This window comes from Mus musculus, chromosome 10 (assembly GCF_000001635.26).
Source record: "Mus musculus strain C57BL/6J chromosome 10, GRCm38.p6 C57BL/6J".
Classification (NCBI taxonomy): Eukaryota; Metazoa; Chordata; class Mammalia; order Rodentia; family Muridae; genus Mus; species Mus musculus.
The window spans coordinates 79,926,999-79,945,012 of record NC_000076.6 but is presented as its reverse complement, the minus strand read 5'-3'; the positions used below and the strand labels follow the sequence as shown (position 1 = coordinate 79,945,012).

The window sequence follows — 18,014 nt, the reverse complement described above, 5'->3', positions numbered from 1 at the left end:
AAACCAATCAAAGAAAAGAAGGAAAAAGCAAAGCAGAAGACAGGAGGGCGGCTGCCTGAGGGTGTGGCTCCATGGGCGGAGCTCCCGGCTCCCAGGCTGTGGGTTCCACTCCCAGCACCTCATAAACCAGGCATCTGGGTGAGGAGCCCCTGTCATTCCAGGACTCAAGAGGTAAAGGCTAGCCCGGGCCACATGAGACCCTGTCTCAAAATAACAGCCACCATAGTTCTGTCCTGAGTGGTGGCCTTTGGGGATGGGAAACTGAGACTCAGCCACAGTGAGCAGCTGCCTCACCTGGAAGGCACCATCAATGTCTTTTCAATAAGAGATGCCAAAGGACCTATGCCTACAGGGACAGGACATCAATTCAAAGCCATAAATGGGGACCCACAGGGATCCCCTAGCTGCCTGTTGGGGGAGGGTCGGGTCAGCAACAAAGACAGGCTGTAAAAGCCCTGGCTTTATGGGGACCTGGCCCTCCTTCTGGCTGCCCTCTGGGAGGACGTGTCCCACCCTGGAGACCTGGCTCTGGGGACAGTGTCCAGATTCCCCGTCTAGTTGTAAGCCCGGCACCGTGACAGGTTTTGACCTGTTTTTCTTGTCTGGAACCGGACAGAGCACACAGCATGTGTCTAATAAACGTTTATTAAATATGCACAGCTTCTCAGGCCTTTGCGGTCGGCGTTCATTCCCATGCTGTGGTCCTATCCCCCCCACACCCCAACCACTTCACCTCAGCTGCCAACTGGCTTTAAGTCGTGGAAGCATGGGCTGGGACAGAGGCATCCAGCAGGCACTTACTAGATGCACACTGCCTCCCTCTCTTTACCACTTCTTCACAGCCATCTAAAAACAGTTCCTTGGGAGTAAGAAAATGTCGCCTGCTGTACAGTCTGGCTCACTTGGGGCTGTCTCCCTCCGCTCCTAAGAGGGAAGCCTTTGTTGGCAGAGTTTTGTCTTTTCCTGTACAAGAATTTTTGACTGGTGTGTGTGTGTGTGTGTGTGTGTGTGTGTGTGTGTGTGTGTCCTGACACAGGGTCTAACCTGGATATCATGGCAACCCTCTTGCATCTGTCTCCTGAGAGCTGAGATGACAGGCCTGAGCCAGCACCCACCCTTCCAGACCTGGCTGGCCCTGGGGCCCAGCTGCCTACGGTCACATCCCATCTGTAGGTTTCTGTTCTGACCACACCTGGGCGACCAGGGCCGTTCCCACAGGGGCCCAGGGCGGTGTCCTCAGAGCTGAGGGGCCCTGGCTGTTCCCAGCCGTTTAAAAAAAAAAAGACTGCTCTGTGGTGTGTGTGTGTGTGTGTGTGTGTGTGTGTGTGTGTGTGTGCGCGCACATGCATGCATGTGTGGGGCCCCTGAGAAAACCTTTGTCCCCCAGGTTGTGGCAGTCCAGGTCCCCTACCGGCTCCCCAGGACTCCAAAGTCCACAGGGCCCCACCTGGGACAGGTGCCAGGCAGGGTGGACCCCAGGATCGAAGACATTTGAGTAGGGAGCATGGACACTCCCTATACTCCCTCAGTTTGGGGAACAGCAGGCATACAGAGACTGACTCTGGTCTAAGTTCGACGCCCAGCTTACCCCCCAGGCTCCAGAACCCTCTGAAAGGCAGTGTATGCCTGGCAGATGGGACCATTTTTGGTTTTACTTATTTGTTTATTTATTTTGAGGTAGAGATTCATGTAGCCCAGGTTGGCCTTCTGTCCCATTCCTCTCCCCAGTGGTGACAGCCACCCCATCCACCTGGCTGGGGATACTTTTTAAAGGCACAGTGGCACCTGCTGTGGGAACTCAGGCTGTTTTCCTCCTTAGTGATCAGATTTGAGTCAGCAGCCCCACTCCCACCCCACTCCATGATCAGGGGAACCCAGAAAAGCCATCTGGAGACACAGGGACCTTGAAGGCCCTGGAGAGTTGCTGCTTGCTTGGTAGGAATAACTGAATAAACAGAGTCTCCCAGTGCATGTCCACGCTCTGTAAGGAGTTCCTAAAAGGGCTTTCTTTGACCAGATTGAGGCACACATCTTCAGTTCCAGCACTCTGGAGACACTCTGTGAGCTGGAGGCCAGCCTGGTCTACAGAGTGAGTTTCAGGACAGCCAGGGCTACAGAGAAACCCTTGGTCAAGAAAACAAACGGGCTGCAGCCACAGCTCAGGGGTTCAGAGCACTGACTACTACTCTTTTCTTCCTGTTTTTGTTTTTTGTTGTTTTTGAGACAGGGTTTCTCTGTATAGCCCAGGCTGGCCTCTGCCTCTCGAGTGCTGGAATTACTGGCGTGCACCACCATTGCCCAGACTTTTTTTTTTTTTTTTTTGAAGTCATGCATATAAATCTCAGATCACCTACAACCAAATTCCTCTATGTACTTCCAGAACATTCCACCACGCAACAAGAAACCCAATCTGCACAACCAGTCACAATCAGTCACGCCATCCTTTCTGCAGCCTCTGACACTCCTATATCCACTTCTGAGCTCTGTGCTGGGCTGTTTGGGGCCTTTTCCCACACCGTGTGGCCTTCTGTGTCTGGGTCTCTCCTGAGCCCCATGTCCTCAGCTCCCTCCACACTGTAGAGTGTACTGGAGCATCAATCCTGTTCATGGCTTAGTAATATTCCAGTGTCTTATTCTCTACCTGTCTCTGGGCTGCTAGAGCCTTTATCCTCACCATATTCTTTGAAGATCTTGACGATTTTGTGCCTTTTGGGCTTTGGCTGAGACATGACCCCAACAATCTTTATAAAAACACCTACATACAATGGCTGTGATTCTCCTCCCAATACCATTAGGACGCTTCCTTCTCCTGGCTGCCCAGAGACGAGGGCCTCGGAGCTCTGTAAGCTTCAGAACTGGGCCAGATGTCTCCCCTCTCCTGCCAGACAGGTCCTGCTATCCTCCGTCACTGGAGTCTCTTCTCCTGAAGAGACCATGCCTGTCCATCCCGGCCTTCTGGGTGTCTTTACAGCTCCGGGCCCCAGGGCCTTTGCACTCCCTGGTCCTTCATATAAGCCCTTTTCCCACTGCAGCGAGGCCTTGGGCACCAAGTGACTCAGCTCTGTGGGGGAAGTCTGAACTCTCCTGGGCAGACACGCCCATTTCATCCTGCCTCTGGCAAGTGGTCGAGATTCACCTGGACCCATTCTTCACTTGGGGAAATTAAGGCAGAGGTGACCTGTGAGTAACAGAGCATCAAGGACCAGCTGGGCACTTGACTGATCATTTTCCATGGGAACCCAGGGTGTGGCAGTGCACATCTATCAACCTACACTCGGGGAGGGAAAGGCAGGGGGATGGCTATGACTTCCCGACCAGCCCAGCCCAGGCTACACAGGGAGACCCTGTCTCAAAACAAATTTGAGTTCCATCCCAGCATCAAGAGGCCAGGAGAGTCAGGGCCACAGAGATGGCAACTGGATGGGTGGGCACCGGCTCGTGCTCCCTCCACCAGCATAGGGTCACAGCGGCCGGGGCACAGGGGTGTCAAGGCGCAGGTCTGGGGTTGTTACTTTCATATTTGGAAATCCAGGGAGTGTTGCAGACATTATTGAGCCCTTGAGGCGGATGATACATCACAGGTACACTACAACCAGACACAAGGACCAGGCCAGCAGCTGGGAAGAACTCTCCCAGCTATGCAGAAGACCAAGGCAGGGGGACACAAGTTCAAGGCAACCCTGGGTAACTTGGAGGGACTCCCTCTCAAAATGAAAAGACAGGACCTGGGATGTAAAACAGGGGTATAGCCCTCATCCCCGGAATCTCCCAGTGAGGGGCTGGGGGCGTGGTCAGGGTTGAGGAGCAACCTAAAATGGGTCCAAGACATTTGGTCTCTTCCCAGAAATTAATCTCGGAGAGATGGAGCACCACGTTCAGTGAGGGAGAAGAGCCATCCCTGGCACTCTGCATACAGCAAGGGCATCATGAATGTGCTGCCCCGGCTCTCTTTGGGCTCTTCTGGGCACATGGTGGCCTCAGGGTGCACCTGAGGGCTAGGGGCTTCCCCTCCAAGCTGGCCACCCGGCTCTTTCATTTCCTGTCAGCTCTGTGGGCACTGGGGGGGCCAACTCTGGCGCTTAGGAAATTGGGGAAGTGATTCTGGGCTGGGTCAAACATCTGTCTGTTCAGCTGCCTCCTGCAGAGGTTGGCCCCTCTCCCCTCAGCACGCTGGCTGCCTCACCCACGAGGAAGATATTAATAGCCCTTCCGAAATGACCATTTGGGACCACAGGAGTGGCTGCTGAAGAAGCTGGCCTCTGGGTTCCCGGCTGCAGGGGAACTGCAGACCTCCAACCTAACTTTTTCTCCTGAGTAGATGATAGGTTTGGTCAGAGGTTTGATCAGGAGCCACCTTGGAACCTCAGTCTCATTTCCTGCGAAGGAAGGAGGTTGTCCTCATAGCTTCCAGGAGAATGACAAGACACTTGTGCCCAGCAAAGGTCAAGCCCAAGAGAGATGGCCAGGTGGGGGAACAAAACTGCTCGGTGCAAGCTTGCTTTACAACTGGGAAACTGAGGCACAAGGGTTGGGCAGCCCTGGAATGAACATACAGGCAACGGCTAAGACAGAGACACCTGTCAGAAAGTGCAAAGAAGTTTGCGTGGAAAAGCCAAGGTGACTCCCTAAGCCCCACAGAAGCCCAATATGTCAAAAGCAAAGGAGACTGAGCAAGATCCACCATGGAGCCCTCCAGAGACTCCGTGGAACCTCACAGAGACCAGTGAAGGGCCTGGCACTGTGGGCCGACGGTCCAAGGGTCAGAAGCCAAGCTCAGTGGTGCAACTTGCTGATCCCAGGTACAGAGGAGGTAAAGGCAGAAGGATCCCAAAAGTCCAGAATAGCATCTACGCTCATGTGTGTGTTGGGGGCTTGGTTTGAGGTGGAGCCCTACCTAGAATCCCCCAATGAGGGGCTGGGGGCGTGGTCAGAGTGGAGCCCCTGCTTAGAATCCTGCCATCATGGGCTTCTCCAGCTGTATTCCTGTCTAGCCTCTGAAATTCCAGAAGGGACTTCCCTGTTGACCAGTGTGAACCTGGCTGTCACACTGGATTATCAGGACATGACCTGGGGTCTGGTATCCCTTACGTTAGCTGCAACAAAGGATCTAGACAGACTGAAGCTTGTGTCCTAAGACAGAAATGGGGTCCCACCCTTCATCTAGAGGTCCAGCTGGAGGGTACCCATACTGTGAGCTAAGGGCAGGTGGAATCGAGCCTAATGTGGTGGCTCCAAATGTCCACCTCCTGCAGCAGGGAGTTCCTGTCATGCATTAGCAACAGAGCAGGTGAACCCAGATAAATACAGCTGCCATCCTACATGCTATGGAGCGGGATGGAGGCAGACAAACACTCATCAACAAGATCCTGACCAAGTGACAGCGGCCCAGTTTCACGGAGGGGGAAACTGAGGCTGGGAGGAAGAAGTGGGTGAGCGGTAGGTTGGGGAGGACGTGGCCTTGGAGACAGAAGGGATGGGTGGATAGGCAGACAAGATGGCGGGTGAGGAACACCCCTCCCCCCAATACGCCCCCTGGGTGACTGGAAAATATCAGTCTTCTATAACTTGGCCCCCATATGGCAACATCCTGGGCCCAGCCTTCAGCTCTAGATTGGCCCCCTCCTCCTGCTACACACAAAGCCACAGATGCACCCAGACTGGATGGACATGGCTGGGAACAGAGCTGGTACCCTCCAGCCAGCCATGAAGACACACCCATCTCCCCCAGACAGGACCTCACCCCATGGAGACAGTGATGCAGACTGGCTTACCCCACCTGCCTGCCCCAGTGCACCCCACAGGGTCTCCTATAGCAGGGGTCTCTTGCGTTTGTAGACAGGGTCTCTCTTCATAGCCCTGACTGTCCAGGAGCTGGCTATGGAGACCAGGCTGGCCTCAAACTCAAGAGAAAGACCTGCTTTTGCCTCCCATGTGCTGGGATTAAAGGCATGGGCCACCTTACTTCAGGGTTCTTGAATGTGACTCTACAGTATACAGTAGGTGTTCCACTAACGCTCATGGAAGGAAGGCCTGACCAGGATTCAAAACACACATGAGATGGATGGAGCTTATGAAGGGCCCAGAGAGTCTGCTCCTGACATTTAGTCATCTCGGGAGCAGCAGCAAAAATCTGAGATCCAGACTCAACTCCAACTCCCTGACCTCCACCTCCACCTCCGGGCTGGGATGAGAGGTGTGAGCATGCCCAGTGAGTGCGCCATCCACTCAGCCCCAGCCCCAGCCCCAGCCCCAGCCCCAGCTCCCTTGTCTGTGGTTTTATGAGAAGCACTGTGTAGCCCAGCTCAAAATGGCAATCCTCCTGCCTCCGCCTCCTGAGCCTGTGGTCCCACAGGGCTCTGGCGTGGGGCCTGCCACAGCTCCTACTCTGAGTGGCAGGCACCATGCAGGTCCAACAGAGCCTGGTCTCCAACACATTTGAGTCTGTGATGGGAAGCAGTCTCCAGGAGTATCTGGGTGGCTGACCCCACCAGCCCACCACCCACCCCCGCAAGGACCCACAGACCCTGGCTTGGCCCTGACCACGGGGCAAGGCTGTGTCCCCAGACCAGGCCCTTCAATGGACACATTAGTTACCGTTTAACCCTGTGACCCCCAATTGTCCCCTGGCTGTGCGCAGCCAGGCGAGCCAGGAAGGGGCGGGCCGTGGCCACCCCATTGGTGCCACCCACCAGGCAGCACCAGGCTCTTCCTGAGCAGGTTTAAGGCTGGATAAGCTTGGTCATGCTTGACAGCCAGCAGGGGCCACACTGAGCTGGCTTTCCAAGTGACATGTCTGCTACGGCCAACAACCCCCCACTGGCTGAGAATGACTGTTTACATGAGTTGACAAGTCCCCTGAAAACAGGCCTTTGTGGCAAGTAGGGAAACTGAGGCGGGTGTCAGGCAGAGCCCTGCCTGGGGCTAGCCTGGGTTACAAGACCCAGCACTGGTTCTATTTGTACCTTGGTTACCACAGACACTGCCTTAGCCCAGCCAATACAGGCCACGTGGGCAGCAGCTGACCCGTGTGTCCAGGACCACATGACCTGTGACCTGTAAGGTGACAGTGAACCTCACCACTTCACTGTTCTCAGAGCAGGGTAGACATGTACCTCACCTATGAAATGTACACACACATACAGATACACTCATAGACAATCAGACACACATGCACACACACAGGCACATAGACACACCACACAGAGACACACATACACCACACATAGACACATAGACACATCATACACAGACATACAGACACATGACACACACACACAGACACATAGACAGACACAAAGACACACAACATGCAGACATACCACCCATACACAACACACACACATGCTCGTACAGACATACACATGGACATATAGACACACAACATGCAGAAGGTACACACAAACACACATCCCCAACAGGCACAAGGACGCTGGGAGATCTGCTGTGTGGCCCTGGGTCCCTGCAGCCACAGTCACAGAAGCCGTGGCAGCCGCCCACCAGGCTCATCACTGTCGAGTCCCTTGTCCATTGTGGATGCGGCCACCACACCCTCAGGGCCGGCAGCTCTTGGGACACTGCTCCCTCTGCCATGGCGTGTGTTATTAGAAAGCGTGGGGCGGGGCAGAGCTTGGCAGCGGGTCACAGGGTGGGGAGCCCGGCTGGCGGCAGTGACCTGGTGGCCGAGTTGGCGGCACAGGGACCAGATAAGGTTCTTCCGGCTGACTCAGCGTAGTTCCTGGGGGTTGGCACGGGTCGGGGCGCGGTGCCAGGGCTGGCGGGCAGGCACCCTCCTGTGCCTGCCACAGCTCGCTGGCTCGGTGCCAGGAGCCACAGCGACTTTGATGAGGTTGCCCAGGGGCTTCCCAACACCTCCAGTCCCCGACTCTCCGGCACGGGGACTCCTGAGCCCCAGGAAGACTCTGGGGTTGGAGCTGGCCGCCAAAACTGGCTGGCAGCCCAGAGACAAACATGCCCCAGACAGTGACGCTGTCACCAGCAGAACCTGGAGTCTGACCTCCCCGCCATCACCCAGACAGCCTGGGTCTGCCAGGCACACCCTTCGCGTTGGAAAACGTTAGCCTGCCCTTCACTTTCTGGCCTCTCCAGTCCTTGGCTCCAAATCCACTGTCACACCAAGGCTAAACGCTGGTTTCCTAGAATGTTCTAGAATGTCTAAGAAGTAGACCCTGCCGTTCTTGCCTGTCAGTGGACTCTTACATGCTCTACAACGCCCCTACTGCTGTGTCCCCTAGGCAGGACAGGGAACAATCTGCCCACTCCTCCCCAGTCCTCACCCGACGACGTGGCCCCAGAGGCTCACAGTGTCATTTACAGCAGGAGAAACAGAGCATGTTTGAGGGACCAGTGGTAGAAACTATCACTATCAGCAGCCATGAAAGTTTTGCCTGGGGCAGACAAGGCATGCGACAGGCACAAGGACACGTGAGGACTGCAAACGGACCTGTCAGCCCCTCCCAAAGCTCCCACCTCTAACACCTGGCTCCCTGTCCATTTCCTTGTATGAGGGAGGAGGGGGGAGGAAAAAAAATCACAGAGGCTGCCCTCAGGCCAGAGGCCTCCCTGGACACTCCGTTTCCCTCTCTCCTGGAATGCTGCCCAGTGTCCTGGACTTAAAAGTAGACTTTAGGGAGAGGGGCCAAGATGGTTCAGAGGGTAAAGGAGCTTGCAGCCAAGTCCTGAGACCTGAGTTCAATCCCCATTCCCAGACCCAGAAGGAAGGAAGAAGAGAACGACTACCTCAGTTGTTCTCTGACCTCCACGGAGCCTGTGACACACGTGCCCCTGTCCACAGCAAACAAATAAGTAAACGTAAAAAACAAACATTTTTAAAGGGCCAGGAAAAAGGCGGGGGGGGGTGTGCTTGGGACCCTAGCTTTCAGAGGAAATGGAAGAGTTCTGAGGCAGCCTGGGCTACAGCACCAGGTCCTGAGCTGTACCTGTGAGAAGGATGTGGGATGCGTACCCCTGATCTGCCAGGGGCTCATTGCTTCTGTGAGGAAAGGGGAGGTTGACGAGGCTGCCGCAGGCTTTCTCTAAAACCCTGTCACCAGGTTCTTTCTATCCACCCTGGGCCAGAATCTGAAGAGGGCTGGAGGCAACGAGTCTTTCCTGCATGGGGCTATGGCCATCCTGTGCCTCAGTTTCCCTCCACAATCCCTTCCTTATAGATGGCGTACGGAGCCCATTAACTTGTTTTCCCAATAGGTGCTTTGGGACGGGACTCGGTACAGAGCTCAGGTGTGGACTCATGATCCCCTGCTTCTAACTCTCAGGCGCTGATGAAAGGTGAATACGGGTCTGCCTGGGCGGGAACCAAGAGTCTCAAAGTTGGCCCTGAATTTATTAATGCTCCTGCCTCAACTTCTCTGGTGCTGAGGGTGACAGGCACACACTAGGATGCCGGAGGTCAGGCTTGGGTTCCACGGGAACGGAGGGCAGGTGACGAATGTGGAGGAACAGGGCCCTCCCCACACCCCGCACGTGGGGAACGCAGACAGCCCGCTGCTGTCCACAGAACTCCTAATAGGTACTTACCAGATTACCGGTCTACCTAGCAATTTCACTGCAGGCACACGCCCAAGAGGAACAGAACGAACCCATGGAAGCCAAAGACAGAAAGAAGCAGGAGAGCCAAAATGTGGGAACAGCCCAGCGTCCAGCGCGCATGCAGCAGATGTGCAGTAGTCCGCCCACACACCACTGAACCACAGGGACTCTGACAGGGCACACAGCAGAGCCTCAAGGACTCTGTGCTCAGTGAGAGACCCTGTGCAGTGGGTCTCTGCCACAGGAAGTGCCCAGAACAGGGGCATAAATGCTGGGAACTATGTAGTTGACAAGTGACCGGGCTGTGCGGGTGGAGACAGATGAACTGGGACATTTTGAACTTCACACTTATTTCATTTGGCCATAAATTTGGATCTGTGAGTGAGCTAAAAGCCAGGTACACTGGTGTGTGCCCATCATACCAGGACTCAAGAGGCTGAGGCAGGAGAGCACCCTTCACTTCACAGCAAGAGCCAGTCTCCAACAACAACAACAACAACAACAACAACAACAACAACCACCACCACCACCACCACCACCACCTGGACATGATGACTCTCACCTTTAATCCCAGCACTGGGGGGTGGGGGGTGGGGGGTGGGAGGGAGGCAGGCAGGCAGATCTCTGTGAATTCAAGGCCAGCCTAGTCTACAGAGTTTAGGACAGCCAGGGCTACAATAGAGAAAGCCTGTCTCAGAGAATCAACAAAAACTCCACGAAAGACTGCCAGCTTGAGAAATCACAGCCCAGCCGCTGTGAGCCCGGGTGTGGTCACATGGGGACAGGAAAGCTACAGGATGTGCGTCCAATGCCAGGAGACCCAGATCCTAATCACAGCCACTGACCTCACCCCCGTGTCCCCTCCCTAGACCCACAGCCCAGGGTGGATCCCAGCTGTCTAGGCTCAGCTGGTGGAAGCCAGCCGTGGCCAAGACTGGGAAGGAAGAAACAGAGACAGTGCCAAGTGGCCGGCCAGCCAGCACCGCCACGTGCCAGGAAAGGAGTGGGGCAGACGCCAGAGTCAACACAGGCCGGGCCTGGGGCTGACATCTGTGGGGCTGGCTGGACCACTATTGACACAGACAGCACAGGTGCCAGGCCAGCAGGGTGGCACGTGGAACCGTCCACAAAGACGTGGTAAAAGAGTCCCAGGCCAGCTTCTGCTAACACCATCCCCAAATCCACCCCGTCTTGTTTCTAATGGGACCAGTTGGCCTGTAACACAGGGAGCATGCTACTTCCTCAGTTTCCCTGTCTCCAGCTGCACATAAAAACTCCCTCGCAGGCCTGTGTCTCTACATGACCTCTGACCCTGCCCAGGATATCCCCAGGACAGTCCTGACAATGGCTCTCTCTGCCCTCCTTTGTTTCACTGCACTAGGGGCCTGCCGCCCTTAAATGCCTAGCCAGCGTGGAACATTGGGGTCTGTCAGCATGCACAGGGGACACCCACGGATCTCTGACCGTAAATGGCAGTCTCAGGCTAGTCTTAGTCCCTGGGCCAGCTGTGACATAGTGGGACAGAGATGTCTAACTTGCTTGGCACTAGGGTTTGCAGGGAGCTAAATGCCAGGCAGTAAGCAAATCAGGAAAAAGTGTGTAACCTGCCCTCGACGCGGCTACGCCAATGAACACACAGACCTTGGGAACTCACAGCTCAAGACCCTGACTGGGCAACAGGCCCATCAACTCCTTAAGTAAAATGCATTTCATAATGGCCCAGGCTGCCTCTGGGCTAGCCCAGGCTGCCTCTAGGCCAGGGAGACTGAGGCACACAGCAGGTGGAGCCAACACAGCCCAGCCAAGCACAGAGACGTTTGTGTGCAGTGTGTTTACTGAGAATCTCCTGGGGGAGTTGGGGGACCAGTCCTGAAGCCCACAGCCACCTCTGGGCCTAGGGTGGGACTGGGTCACACCCAGGAGCAGTGACGTCCATTTGACAGGTCAGCTGGCAGGCTGCCCAACACACATCTAAGCAAGCCAGGGCGAGAAGCAGAGACAGGAGGTGAGGCCGCCCCACCCAGCCCAGGCCCTGTCTCAGCAGGTCCCACAAGGGCACAGAGGGTTAGCCTCTTCTCCGTTCCTCGAAACTATTCTTTGTGCCCCAGGGCCTTTGCGTGACTGTGCCGCCAGAATAGGGTATTGACTGAGCCCTGCCCCACAAGTACCATAATCTTAACCCAACCTGAGCCCTCTCGGTGCCTCAGCTCAATGGCTTCCCAGGAATGCCCATCTCCAGTCTTCTGCTTCAGCTGGAAGGGGTCTCTGAAGGGGACCCCTCAGGCCTGTTCCTCAGACCCCACCCAAAAGCAGAGCTCAGGTGCCCCCTGAAGCTATTCTGACCAGCTCTGTCACTGAGAGAGCTTCGTGAGTCCTCAGTCACCTCTAGGGCCACCTCGTAGCCCACACAAGACTTGGCCCTGGAGCCAGCCCGGGAGCCAGTTTCCTCCCCGGCCACACACCCAGGGGTCGGCTGGGCCAGCTGGCCAAGCTGGAATGCAGGCCCCAGCCTGCAGGCCAACCATCTGGTTTCCATCGGCCTGCTGACTTCAAAGGCTCCCTGCTGGCCACTTCCTCCAGCTTGGCCGCCTGCAGGGAAGAGCTAGGGCACTCTGAGCTTCCTCCATGCCCCTCCCAGGCCCAGGAAGCCTGTGTGGAGGTCCCACAGTCTCCCCCCCCTGCCCCCCGTTTGGTCCACCAACACCAGCACCCTTGGAACCAATCCAGCACCCCTGGAACTGTCCGCTGCAAGCCTCCAGGCTCTGGCTCCTGCTGGCTCCTGCACATTCACAATTCTGTGGAAACCAAGTGCTCTTGGGCACCACACCGGACCAGCACTGCCATGGGACCCTAGCCCTCTGGACACTGCAGCCCACAGCACATGCTACTCAAACCATACAGGTTCTCCAGGGCTGACTCCACACCCTGGTCTCAGGGCACCAAGCCACCTGCACTTGTATGCATAAGAGCGCGGTGAGCCAGAGCCGGGCGCCTTCCTCTCTACCTTACTTAGGTTCTGAGGCAGGATCTCTCACTGACCACTAGGCTACACGGCCAGTGAACCCCAGGGATCCTCCTGCCTCCATCTCCCAACACCAGCATTGCAAAAGCACACAGCACAGCTGAGGATCGAGCTTAGTCCTCATTTGCACATCGAGAACTTTACCCACTGAGCCATCCCCCCGACACGCACAAACTGGTTCTCTCCCGGAGAGGACCCGGCAGAGTTCCACATTATTCCGAGTTAAAACTCACACAGGGTCTAAGCAGAGCCTTTCCAGGGTCCCCAGTGCCCAAGTCAGAACGCCTGGGGTCTGTACGGGTGATCAAAGGCCCCCAAGGGACCAGACCCAAGTACATGGCCTACCTGTTTGAACTGCTCCTCAAAGGTCCAGTCCCCATGGTCCGGTGGTGGCATCTGGGATGCCATATGACTGGGGTGGGCTGGGCCAGGTCCCAGACGCTCAGGGCCACTCAGCATCCTGGGACCACCGTCTCCACGGAAAGCCTGGGCGGGCGGGGCCTTGCGGGTGAACAGGCCTGCAGTGCCCAGGCTGGCAGACTCTGGGGGGCCCAGGCCTTCTTCTTCCTCCTCCTCTTCTTCAAAGTCATCTTCCTCTTCCTCCTCCTCTTCCTCCTCCCCCAGTTCTTCCAGCTCTTGCTCTTCCCACTTGGACTTCCTGGAATGGACACAAGAGCACCCGCTAGTCAGGAAGAGAGCCAGGCACCAGCTTGCCCCACATCAGTTTCTCCCTCTGCAAATGAGATGAGCAGCCACAAGGCCTCTCAGGGCACCAAGTAGGTCCCTGTCCACATCTTACTTCACCTCTGAACAAGCTCCTATAAGGGGCCCCAAAACATCTTCTCAAAGGTTCATGCCCCAGGATCTTTGCACATGAGGCTCCCAGCTCCCAGTGCTAGGCTCACTGTCAAGTTTCCAGCCCACTCCTCAGTCACGTTCTATCCAAACTTGTCCCTCCTCCCCCACAACACCTTAGCCTAATGTCCTGGCAGCATTTGGCATAACCCCAGGGCTCACTGAATCTCAGGATACCAGTATGATAGACCTAAGGAATTGCTCAGACATGCAGCGTCCCCTCAGTGACCCTCACTGGCTTTCAGTTTTCAGATGCTGCTCACCCGACCCTAACACTCACGTGTCATCATCATCAGAGCCCACGTCCATCAAATGCCTATCTCCCTCAGCGTGTCCTGCTCCCTCCAGGACACTTCCATGCAGGGCAGGTGAACTCAGAGTCCCTTCCCGGGCTGTGTCTTCATCCCCAGAGATGGGAGGCCCATCCTCAGAGCCCCCGGGAGAGGACGGATGTCCCAAGCCGGCAGCAGCAGCTCGCATGGCAGCCAGTGCGGCCATCTGAGTCCTATGCATCCGGGCATTCTCAGGCTCCCTGTCCTCATCTGTCATGGTGGTCCGTGCCCGGACTCCAGTGGGCTCAGGTGGTGGGGGTGGTGGAGCCTGCCGAGCCTCCAGTTCCTGCCGGGCACGCTGCTGCCTCTGAATGAGAGTCTCCATCACAGCCTGCAGCTTCATGGCCCTGCGGGCCGGGCCACCCCGGGCACCAGGGGCAGTTGGTGGGGGTGGCCCCTGCGGGGAAGGGTCTTGGCCGCACTGCAGCGTGGGGACCTCGGGGGAGCCGGAACAGTGCAGGGTGGCGGCTGGCAGAGACAGGGGCTGCCAACTCAGGCTGAAGGCTAGTGGGGCATGCCAGGAGCCACCAGTGGGATCCTTGTTACGTCAGGCACCCAGGGGCAGAGACTGGTGTTGGGCTCATTCAAGCACCTGCAGACTCCTGGGGGAACACAGCAAGAGATGAGGTCAGACTCCACCTGCGCCCCAGTGACACATCCTTCCCCAGAAGGCTACAGCAAAAGCTGATGGGAGAATTGGTCACACCTGCTCAGGGCTGGCACCCCCATCTGCCGGTCTGCAGGTTCCTCGGGACCAGGATCACTGCAGTGGACACTAAGGGAATCTCTGGGTCCCCTCTGGTCAGGTCCACCAGGGACACCTTGGGTGATTGTCCCATAAGAAGAGCTGTGGGGGAGGGGCCTGGTGTTCTTGCTTTCTTATTGGTCGTACCCCCCTCTTCTAGACTCCACAGTCCCTCTGGGTTCTGGATTCTGGTTCTAAGTTCTAGATGTTGCTTGGCCCCGAGAGGCCCTGGGACCCCTGGCCAAGATTACACAGTCGCCGTCTAGGAGCCCTAGACATGTGTGCCCATTCACATGTTGCCTTCTCAGATGTCCCTCAGCTGGCCTTAGGGCCTTGGTGTGCCACTAGTGTGGTACAAGTGCCCACCGTGTGTCACACTCGGGAACAGCAGCGCACCATGCAGGCATCACCCGAGTGTCCAGTGCTGCTCAAGGCTTTGCAGAGGGCACAGTCTGCCGTCACTAGGTTATAAAGCTCCAAGGAGGGAAATGTCCCAGAATACAGCATGTGTCCCTGCCAGAAGCCCTGGTGTCCTTTCAGCCAGCACCAGGATCCAGGTCCCACCTGGCTCCAGGCCATAACTCGACACTCCCCCCCCCCATAAGCCACCAATAAGAGAGTGGACAGTGCCCAGCAACACTCAAATGGCCTGAAATCAAGGGACCATGGCTCAAGGGGAGAGTTTAGTCCACCTTGCAGACAGAAAATCTGACAGGCCATCCTCTGTCTAGCCTGAACCTCAAAAGTCTTTGCGTACAGAACCCCTGGGAGTGACCCCAACAACCCAGTGTGTGAAGAAGGCAGACAACTCCTGGCTGTTGTTTTCAACAGACATCCTGGTCATCTGCTCCCCTGCCTAAGGAGACCTCTGCAGTTCAGGACTCTCTAGATCTTCAAGGAGAATGAGGACGTCTAATGTCCCCTTCCCTAGACCCCTTCCTTTTCCTTTGGGGTCACCCCAAACCCCACACTTTCAGCAGAATTCTGGCAGGTGGGTGGCCCCAAAGGAAAAGAATGCCAAGGGTCACCCCTTTCAGCCTAGGCTTCCCAAGAAAGAGAAACCTTGGAGGCCTGGACACATGAGTGGCCTCAACACTCAGTCCCTCCACACCCTGTGGCTGCTGGTCACCCTGGTCCACCAGACTCAAGAACTGCTGGAGGGGACATTTCTGGACACTATCTGGCTTGATCCATCGCCCTTCCCCCACCCCGCTGAGCACAAACCCCCCCCCCACGGAAATGCTGAAAGCGACGCCCCCTCTTTGAGGGTGGGGTGGGGGAAGGCATGAGGAAAAAGCTAGAGGAAGCCCCTCTCCCAGCCTCCCGTCCCCCCACCCAGGTCTGTTTGGTTTAATGACCCTTCCTGGTGGAGGGTGGGGGAGGGGAACAGGGTAGGCCTCCACTGGTGGGGCTGGTAGCCCTGGAGGGACACAGATGGAAACCCCAAAGCTGCCCCTAGGTCAGGCCTGGACATCCCCCACCCTCTAGAGGTACCGGTACCCTGAGCCAACGTTGCCCATCCTTATAGACCCCTCCCCCAGCCCTTTGTCCTTGGCCCCCACCCTCAATTTATGGCATTCTCAGAAAGATCTACTAGGAACTGGTAGCTGGTGTTTGTGGAAGGGGGATCTGGCTGCAGTGGGGAAGAGACCCAGAGCCACACCCTAGTCCCCCCACCACCTCCAAGCCTCAGGTCAGAGAGAGAGAGAGAGAGAGAGAGAGAGAGAGAGAGAGAGAGAGAGAGAGAGAGAGAGAGGGAGGGAAGGAGGGAGGGAGGGAGGGAGAGAGGGAGGGGGAGAGGGAGAGAGGGAAGAGAGAGAGAGAGAGAGAGAGAGAGAGAGAGAGAGAGAGAGAGAGAGAGAGAGAGAGAGGTCACTAGCTCGGCCAGGCCTTGCAAAACACGGTTATTTGGAGTTGTGCAAGGCCAGGGCCCGAGGGTGGCGAAAGGGGCCCCTCTCTCCTCCAAGGGAGGTGGAGGGGGAAGGGCAGGAGCTGGGGAGGGGGCTGGGAAAGAAGGCACTGTGCCCCCCCAGGAGACGTGTGCAAAAACACACCCCAGTCAGAGGACAAATGTAAAACAACAACAAAAAAACAAACAAACAACCCCCCCAGTGGAGTCGGTATTTCAAAGGCTTCTTGGAAAGAGCGAGCTGGGGAGGGGGGGTGACCCTGCTGCCCAAGTCGTAAAAAACGGAAGATATTTGACAAACCCGCTGCGAGTTGACACACACGCGCGCACTCCGCGCTTCCTGCTCCCTCTTTTGTGTCGGGGGGGGGGGGGCAGGGGACCCTACCGGAGGGATCTGGATGGGCGCACCCCGCGGGGCAAGTGGAGACCCCAGTCCCAGTAGTACACTGGAGCTAGGGAACGAAATGGGGGGGGGGAGATGGGCGGACCCCGCTGGACACAGGTTTGGAAGAGAAAAAGAACTGTAGGTACCGGGGCGTGGTGGCGCGCCCGGCCTGGGATTTTCCCAAGCACTTGGGAAGGAAAGCTGCGGCAGGGGGATGGCCTCGAGTTTCAGGCTAGTCTGAGCTTTAACTCGAGTTCTAAGTCAGCCCGTACTACACAGTAAGATCCTATCTCCAAACATCTTTTTTAATTAATAAGAAAAAGCAAAACCATGTTCCCAGAGCGCAGCCCCCAGTCCTCTGCGCGCGCGCACATACACAGACACACACACCCCGGGTCCGTTTCCTTCCGCCAGGGGACAGCGCGCACTCGCGACCCCCGCGCACTCGTGTACCGGATGAAGGTCTCCAAGATCTACAACCGCAACAGCCACCCCAACTCTGATCCGTCAAGTCGCATACTCAGCCCTGCACCCCTCTACGCGCGCGTCTTTGCCTAACTTTGGAGACCCCGCAATTGTCGGTTTCCAGGGTGCCCTACGCTGCCACCTTTAGGAGAGATCGCTAGAGCCGCGCTGCAAAAGGCCTTACCGCCCGGGGTGGCCCGGGGGGCGCATGCCCCGGTGCCCGGAGCCCAGCCCAGAGTCCAGCCTGCTGGTGGCCTCCGGTGGCCTCTCTCCCCCTTGGCCTCCCCCTGGTGCCCAGTGCACGCTCCTGGCTTCGGGGTCACCCGCCTCACCGAGTCTCCAGGCCGCGTCTACATCTCCATCCGTCTGGATCGGATAGGGACGAGGTCTCCGCGCGCGACCGGGCCCCCCGCCCCGCCCCTCCCCCACCCAGCAGACGAATCGCCGTGTGACAAATTGCTCTCAGATGCAAATACCTCGCCGGTGATTCAGCAGCCCCGGGGACGCAGGAGGAGGTGGTGGGTGTCTCTCCAGGGTCCCCCTTTCCAAGCTTTCCCAGGACACCACACCGGGGTCCCCCTTCTCCAACTCAATCTGAGGACGTCCACGGTGGGAGGAGGTGGAGGGGAGCCGGAGAGCCGCCACAGAGTGGACGGAAAACTTCAGGTCGCGGCCCCTTTAAATGATAATAAATAATAAAAGGAAGGGGGAACCGGACTGAGGGACGCTCCGCC

At 56.9% G+C, this 18,014-nt stretch overlaps 1 protein-coding gene across 5 annotated transcripts in view; it reads right to left on the bottom strand.

Moving 5' to 3' along the window:
• Window positions 1-17,970, bottom strand: part of Arid3a (AT rich interactive domain 3A (BRIGHT-like)) — a 27,976-nt gene extending 10,006 nt beyond the window's left edge. For 2 of the 5 annotated variants that reach the window (NM_007880.4, NM_001288626.1), the window contains exons 1-3: window positions 17,757-17,970; window positions 13,725-14,378; window positions 12,935-13,247 (exon numbers count right to left, since the gene is read on the bottom strand). In NM_007880.4, coding sequence (NP_031906.1) covers window positions 12,935-13,247; window positions 13,725-14,119 — 708 coding nt within the window. In that variant the 5' untranslated portion in view covers window positions 14,120-14,378; window positions 17,757-17,970. Of the gene's footprint in view, window positions 1-12,934; window positions 13,248-13,724; window positions 14,379-14,482; window positions 15,464-17,464; window positions 17,673-17,756 lie in introns of those variants that run through there. The other 3 variants (NM_001288625.1, XM_006513202.4, XM_006513201.4) reach the window with 3 other exon arrangements.
• Between the last annotated feature and the right edge of the window lie 44 nt (window positions 17,971-18,014).